The 8530-nt window shown below is 38.1% G+C and overlaps 1 protein-coding gene across 1 annotated transcript; it reads left to right on the forward strand.

The window, feature by feature from the left end:
• Positions 1–1253: 1253 nt before the first annotated feature.
• Positions 1254–2856, forward strand: LOC128738715 (carboxypeptidase B-like). The gene is made up of 3 exons (XM_053834040.1): positions 1254–1361; positions 1424–1639; positions 1701–2856. Exons 1-3 carry the CDS (start codon positions 1294–1296, stop codon positions 2650–2652), a joined length of 1236 nt encoding a protein of 411 aa, XP_053690015.1. The 5' UTR covers positions 1254–1293; the 3' UTR covers positions 2653–2856.
• The last annotated feature ends 5674 nt before the right edge of the window (positions 2857–8530 follow it).

The raw sequence follows: 8530 nt of genomic DNA on the forward strand, positions 1-8530 counted from the left end.
CAAGATAAACAACTTTCTAGAACACTATGAAGACATAAAAGTTGACAAGAATAAGCCAGGATTTAAAAACTGTTTTAAACTGACAATTTCCATGAAAAGATACAAGTATGGTGTCTTTGACAAAGTTGTTTGTATTGATATTTACTACAACTTTGCTGAAAGTACCAAACCTGTATCTCGAATGTACGAGAAAATAAATTTCGTATCTCACTTTTAAGGGAATTAATCACCCAAAGATTTCTCTCACAAGAAGGGGCTTATTATACCAAGAAATGTTCCTAAAGACACTATATGCAAAAAACTTCACGTTTTGGCGCAATATCACACGATCACGTATTTCGCTGTTTGGACCACTGTGCATTGGCGAATGGTCCGTTTCTGAGCACAACACAGGAACCAGTGATGCGGTTGTTTCTTCACGGAAATACATTCTATTTTCACTATTTGATTCTGTTTTTCAAAGAAACATAAATATAAATGAACTTTTAGACTAGAACAAGAAGCAAACGATGCTTTTGGGGTGGCGAAAACTGGATCCTGGGGACCGATAACTGGTACCTCAGCATGTATTGCAAATTTTCCATTTACAACGAAGTTTTCAAATATTTGACCTTAATTTTATGCTGGCCAGGGCCAGGTGTCAAGAGAACTGACAATTCCTTTACCAGCAATGCTTAGCGATCATAGATTGCACCCCTGCGCTACACCAGCTATACGCATGTGTGGCTCAAGTGGTGCTGCATCAGAGATGATAGCTAATGTGAACGGCATCCAGCGTAATAATAAATACAGAGTCACTTCGACAATCAAAGATTTCGGCAGAATTTGCCAGCTTACACCCAAACCAGCAATCGATTTTTCCCTTATTATGCTGTTGGGCAAATTTGTGTCGGACCGTGAAAACAGAAACCGTTAAAATTTTGAGATTTTACAGAACTTGGGATAAAATAAATTTGAAAAACAATGTGGTGTTTCGTGTTCTAATTTGGCTTCTAGCAGGAAAATTAGTAGGTAATATTTTAAAAAGTCATGCAAAGTAAACTGCTCTAAAAATCGAGCAATGAGAGAGTTGACTATGCCAATTCCATTGCACATCTTAGACACATATCAATATCAATACGTACTATTTATTCTACGATCCGAATCCGAACGATCATGTTATCAATAACCAGGTTATCTGTTAATGATCGTGAGAGATTTATATAAAACTCAAATCTATCGATTAGTATTGAACAGTATCGTTTTGTTCATTGATAGCATCAGTAGTGTAAATCGCCGGAGAGTTCCTTCGTCATGATTATTAAGGCCGCCGTATTATTTGTCTTGCTGATAGCAGTGGCCGCCAGACAGTCATACCAAGGGTCAGGATCACGCACAGCATAATAGCATCCATAATCCGTTGAGTTTTTCAAATATTCCACAGATATAAAGTGTATGAAGTGGAACAGAAAACTAGGAATCAAGCTGATTTCTTGTATCAACTGGAACAATCCAATGCCAATTTGGACTTTTGGCATCTGGGCAAGCAACTGTACGACAATGCGCAAGTATTGGTTCCGCCACAAGAGCAACGCTCCTTTGTTGCTGATTTAATGCGAAACGGGTTTCAGTTCAATGTGCTGATTAATGATATTGAAAGGTACATAATGTGCAATAGTTTGTGTTTTAAACATTGATCTCTATCATCGATCGATTTGCAGCACCATCAACGAGTACGAAGCTGCAGTGCCAAGAAAGTCAACGTCTGCTGAAGATAAGATATTGCACAACTATTTTCGTCATGCAGATGTCAACCAATATCTAGATGAGCTGGCCGAGAAATATTCACCAAACGTTAGCGTTGAGCAGATTGGAACTTCCTACGAAGGCCGTTCATTGAAAACCATTACCATTAACGCCAACGAAGCAAATCCGGTGATTTTCCTGGATGCTGGCATCCATGCTCGCGAATGGATCGCTCCTGCTACTGCCCTCTATGTGATCAACCAGCTGGTCGAACACGCAAACGAAAATTCGGATGTCCTGTCGAATGTAACCTGGGTTATCCTGCCGGTAGTAAATCCCGATGGGTACGAGTACACTCACGAGCATGATCGTTTTTGGCGCAAAACTCGCAAACCAGCAAGTAATTGCAAGGGTACAGATGGAAATCGTAATTTTGATTTCCATTGGGGAGAAGTTGGTGCTTCGACTTCCGCCTGCGCAGACACCTATCGGGGAGACACTCCATTTTCCGAACCGGAGACGCAAGCCATTAGGGATACACTGATCAAATTGAAGAACCGCTGCAAATTTTATCTTTCGCTTCACTCCTATGGCAACTACCTGCTCTATCCTTGGGGATGGACAAGCGAACTTCCCGATACGTGGAAAAACATAGATGATGTAGCACAGGCAGGAGCAGACGCTATCAAGGAGGCAACCGGAACTCGTTATACGGTAGGTAGCTCGACTAACGTGTTGTATGCAGCTTCTGGGGGTAGCGATGACTGGGCATTAGCCGTAGCTGGTGTTCCGATCGCGATCGTCATGGAGCTGCCCGGTGGCGGTTTCGGTGGTTTCAATCCACCTGTGAGGACTATCGAGGACAGCGTAAAGGAAAGCTGGATAGGAATCAAAGCAATGGCACTTAAAGTTTTAGAGGTTTATTAAAAGTTCTGGCATTATTTGTGTTAGTAAAAATTGTTCCTAGATCCTAGTTACTCATTTTTGTAATTAAATCATTATCCTCTCGATGAAAGAGGGACCTACTAGGTATATGTGAGGCATTTCCAGCGATTATTACTGTGAGAACTAGCAGAATCAATAAATAAAACTATGCAAATTTCATAAACTCGGTTCAACCTACATAAGCTCCACACAACGAAGCACAATTTCTTCGCAAAGTAATAAAAAATATGGCAATCATTGCCGCAAACTTTATCTCCATCAGTCATGAACTTTAATAGGTACGATTAAAACTTTACATGATAGGTTAAACGAGCTTATCGCAGCCTTTACCGTTGAATCAATTTTTGAAACACCCGCAGTTGTTCCTCAACTACGGTTCTCGTGCGGAGACGATTTTTCATTCAACTTGTTTTCACGCTGCACGCTAACAAAGGCAGACTGGAAAAGCGTCGAAAAACTAGCAGGCAAGCTTAATATTAAATTATGATGAAAATTACTATGCATTACAGCATTAGCATATCCATCGATGCGCTGTCGCACCCCCCGCTATGGTGGCCCCCAACCGTAAACCTCGCGTACCCATCATATAATTCCATTCATTCATTCATTCAACCATGCAGCTGCGGCATTCCTCCGCACCGAACAGGCTATCCTCGTGCTGTTTTGTGCAATGGAGCAATACCTACCGCTACTATCACGTTATTATTCCATTCTTCCTTTTGATGGTGGAGAAAAAACAAGGAAGCGGAGCGAAAGGATTTTTGTTGCTATTCATGTTGTAACGTAATTCCGGTACAAATCCGGCCACGCGCGTTCCCGCTCAGCTGGAGGAAACGTTTACGATGCACGAAGAGGTTGTGATTCGGCAGTTACCCCTTATTTCCAAACTTTTCCTGCTCCATAAATCTTCTATCTGTTTTGGCTAGACAAATAGGTACGGCGTGCCGTAAGAGGATTTTTTCTTTAAATTTGGTTACATCATGGGTTTCATCTGGCTTTTGCTAGAGTTATGAAAAATGAAACAGTGTGATTCGAGCTGTCGTTCAGATCGGTCGCATATTTTACTAGCTCCTGGTTTTTACCCAGGGTTTAAAATTATTTCTTTTGCGGTGCCTGTTGGTTAGGTTACCTATAAATTCACCACGTGTGTAATCAGTCTTTCTAAAGGCTACCGAAAGGCTAAAGATTTTTAGTGTATCCATTTTTTGAAAAACTATTTTATTTCTTCTAAATGTCAGGTCGAAGTAAGAAAGCTCGCCTCGGGAAGAGAAAGAGGGATATACCCTCTCTAAATTCTAGCGTTGCTAGTGAAAATCAATTTTCCGTTCTCTCCGAGCAAGAAGCCGGAGATACTAATATTATTAATGAAAAAAATATCGTTAACAAAAGGGGTAAAATTCCACCTATTGTGGTATATGTCACCGAATTTCAAAATTTTCGGAAGGAGCTTTCTTTGCGAGTTCCTACCGCTAAGGTCAATTATCAAATCGGCCGTAGAGGCGAGTGTCGCGTGCTGGCCGAAACGGAAGACTCGTTTAATTTGCTTATTCAGTATTTAACTGAAAAGTTGTATAAGTTTTATACATTCGACAGCCGGAATGAAAGACCATTCAAGGCTGTTTTAAAAGGTCTCTCAACCGATCAATCCGTTGATGAGGTCAAATTTGAATTAACGGAATTACTTAGCGTTTCCCCTATCCAAGTAATTCAAATGAAGAAAAAACGTCAAATTCGGGAAACCGGGGGCATTTCACAGCAATTTTACCTGGTTCATTTTAACCGAAATCAGGTAAATAGTTTAAATATTTTAGAAAAGGCACGTGTTTTATTTCACGTGCGTGTAAAGTGGGAACTATACAAAAAGTTTGGAGGAAATATTCCTCATTTAACTCAGTGTCGCTCATGTCAAAAATATGGTCACGGCACAAAAAATTGTCACTTGGACTCCAAGTGCATGATTTGCAGCAGTCCTTCACACAAAAAGGACGATTGTCCAGTGAAGGAGCAAAACCAATTTAAATGCGCAAATTGTGGTAATAATCATAAAAGTAATTCTTTTGATTGCCCTGTTAGAATCGCTATTTTACAGCGAAGAAATCAGGATAAACAAAATCCTAAGCGTGAGCAAATTCCACCGGTAGTTAGTGCAGAACCTGTGAATTACCTACCCGTACAAGCTAGGTCAGGTAAATCATATGCTTCGGTCTTAGCCGGAAACTTGGACATACCTGTTATTCCAGGCAGTTCCAAAAAAACCATTAATCCTGGGCCACCTAGGGACGATGCCATTAATGATGACCTAGGTATGATTACCCAGGATAAACTTTTATTTTTGCAACAAGCAATGTCTACTCTAATGACTTCTTTGTTGCAAACAAGTTCCATGACCGAAGCTATTCGAATTGGAACAAATTATACATATGAAATTGTAATGAAGTTGAAGTTCAGCAATGACTTTAAATAATTCTATAAAATTTCTAAATTGGAACGCTCGTTCATTAAAAGCGAACGAAGATGAGTTTTACAATTTTTTAACTGTCAATAGAGTGCACATTGCAGTTATTACCGAAACTTTTTTAAAGCCAAATATCAAACTAAAATATAACCCCAACTACGTGGTACATAGGTTCGATAGAATTCAAAGTTCTGGCGGTGGAGTTGCTATTGTTATCCACCGTCAAATTAAACATCGCACTCTTCCTCATCTTGAAACAAAAGTTATTGAAGCTTTGGGGATTGAAGTTCAAACGGAACTTGGAATATTATTCGTTGCGGCTGCGTATCTCCCTTACCAGTGTACAAACGAACAAATAAATTTTCTGAAAGGCGACTTGCAAAAACTTACAAGGAATCGCTCAAAATTTCTAATTATCGGTGACTTTAATGCTAAACACCGATCATGGAATAATGCTCAATGTAATTCTAACGGAAAAATTATTTTTAATGATTGCTCATCTGGATACTATTCCATTTTATGTCCAAATGGGCCTACATGTTTTTCTTCTACAAGAAATCCTTCTACAATTGATTTGGTTCTAACCGACCAAAGTCATGCGTGCAGCGAGTTAATTACTCATGCTGATTTTGATTCGGATCATCTCCCAATCACTTTTTGTTTATCACATGAGACAATTTTAAACCCTATTAAATCTGTGTTTAATTATCACAAGGCCAATTGGGAAAGATACAGGTCTCATATTGAGAATCATTTGAATCATGAAGTAAGTTTGCAAAGTAAAACCAATATTGATTCAGCTTTGGAAGCTTTGAGAAGTGCTATTATTGAAGCCAGGGACAATTCTGTTCCGAAGGTCCAAATGAAATTAGATACTCCAATTGTTGATGACAATCTTCAATTGCTTATTAGGCTGAAAAATGTACGTAGGCGTCAATATCAACGAACTCGAGACCCTGCTATGAAAATTATTTATAAAGAATTACAAAAAGAGATAAAACAAAAATTTACTGCTTTGAGGAATGAACAGTTTGCGAATAAGATTGAGCAGTTGAAGCCTTATTCAAAACCTTTCTGGAAATTGTCAAAAATTCTGAAGAAACCATCAAAACCTATTCCAGCAATTAAAGATGGCGATCATATTCTATTAACAAATGAACAAAAGGCTCAAAGACTTGCTCAGCAGTTTGAAAATGTTCATAATTTAAATTTGAACGTGGTGAGCTCAGTTGAAAACGATGTCTCTCAAAAATATGATCAAATTTCTACTTATAACGTCTCACCTAATGAAGTATTTGAAACTGACTTGGATGAGGTTCGTTCAATTATCAAGAAATTCAAGAATATGAAAGCTCCTGGTGACGATGGGATATTTTACATTTTAATTAAAAAACTCCCTGAAATCACTTATCAACTTTTGGTTAAAATATTTAATAACTGTTTTAAATTAGCATATTTTCCTAACTTATGGAAAACTGCTAAGATTACACCTATTTTGAAACCAGATAAAAATCCAGCGGAGGCTTCAAGCTATAGGCCAATTAGTTTACTTCCATCCATAAGTAAATTATTTGAGAGAATAATTCTTAACCGAATGATGTCACATATTACTGAACATTCCATTTTTGCAGATGAACAATTTGGTTTTCGACATGGGCATTCCACTACTCATCAATTGCTCAGAGTTACTAATATGATACGAGCTAATAAAGCCGACGGCTATTCTACTGGAGTTGCTCTTCTAGACATAGAAAAAGCATTCGACAGTGTGTGGCATAAAGGTTTAATCACGAAATTGCTAAATTTTAACTTTCCAATTTACATTGTAAAAATTTTACAAAATTATTTAACTGATCGATTTTTACAGGTTGTCTATCAGAATTCTAAATCTGATAAATTTCCTGTTAAAGCAGGTGTGCCTCAAGGCTCGATCTTGGGCCCAATCCTGTATAACATATACACATCTGATCTTCCTGAATTACCGGCTGGCTGCACAAAGTCGTTATTCTGCGACGATACAAGCATTTCCGTAAAAGGAAAAAGCCTTCGTGTCATATGTAGTCGACTGCAGAAAAGCTTGGATATTTTCTCCAAATACTTGCAAAAGTGGAAAATTTCTCCCAATGCTTGTAAAACTCAATTAATTATTTTTCCTCATAAGCCTAGAGCTTCTTCCCTTAAGCCAAATAGCAATCACATTATCAAGATGAATGGAGTTGCTTTGAGTTGGTCTGACCAAGTTAAATATTTGGGATTAATTTATGATAAAAAACTTACTTTTAAAGACCACATCGAAAGTATTCAAGCAAAATGTAATAAATATATGAAATGTTTATATCCTCTTATTAACAGAAATTCTAGACTTTGTCTGAAAAATAAACTATTGATTTTCAAACAAATTTTTAGACCGGCGATGTTATATGCCGTTCCGATTTGGTCAAGTTGTTGTATTACAAGGAAGAAGAGTCTTCAGAGGATTCAAAATAAAATTTTGAAAATGATTTTGAAGCGTCCTCCTTGGTTTAGTACATTAGAATTACATAGACTTACTGGTGTTGAAACCCTAGAAACTATGTCAAACAAAATTATTTCAAATTTCCGTCAAAAATCGTTGCAATCCTCTATTGCTATGATTAGGTCTCTTTTAGTGATGTCCGGTAATCGCTCGATTAATCGAGTAATCGATTACAGCATGGAATAATCGAATAATTTCTAATCGAATAACGCCTAACACATAATCGAACTAATCGATTACAGTCGCATCGATTACTGACACGAATACTGCTTTTTGAGGTTTATGCTTGCTGAACTCAAAATGATGTGAAGCCCACATGGTTATTTTAACGGAAAGCTTAAATTAAACTTGTCGCGACTTCGAAGCTATACACGTTCTCTTTTACCCTCATGGAACTGGCCATCAGCGATGTCAGATCTTCAGATTTTTGTGCATGTTTGTGAGTGTGAGAGAAGAATGCTTTAAGATCTTTCTGTTTCTCGCACTCTTCAAGAAATTCCTATCTTGCTTTTGCTTCATTCATAGACTAAACTTATCCAAGTGGCAGCACCTTACCTTCGTATGTTGTACAGAACTGTTATCATTTTCCTGCTTCGGAAAAGTCGGGTATTTCCGGTTTCCGCAAACAAGTGGTACCAATTGCAAGTAATAAACCCACTAGCAATAAAATTAGGTTACAAAGGGAATCAAAACAAAACACACAAAAACGTCAAACCAGAGTTGAGGTTAGGCACCGTGCGAAGGTTTATCCATGATATCTTTTATGTGCGAGAAAAAAAGAGAAAGAAATATTTCTGTTTGTGTTTTCACCGTTTTCAAGCAACTTTTGACGGTCTTGACAACTCGGCATAGAGATTCCGTGTAAAGGACCAAACAGAATGCTGCATCAA

The sequence above is a fragment of the Sabethes cyaneus genome, chromosome 2 (genome assembly GCF_943734655.1).
Source record: "Sabethes cyaneus chromosome 2, idSabCyanKW18_F2, whole genome shotgun sequence".
Lineage (NCBI taxonomy): Eukaryota > Metazoa > Arthropoda > Insecta > Diptera > Culicidae > Sabethes > Sabethes cyaneus.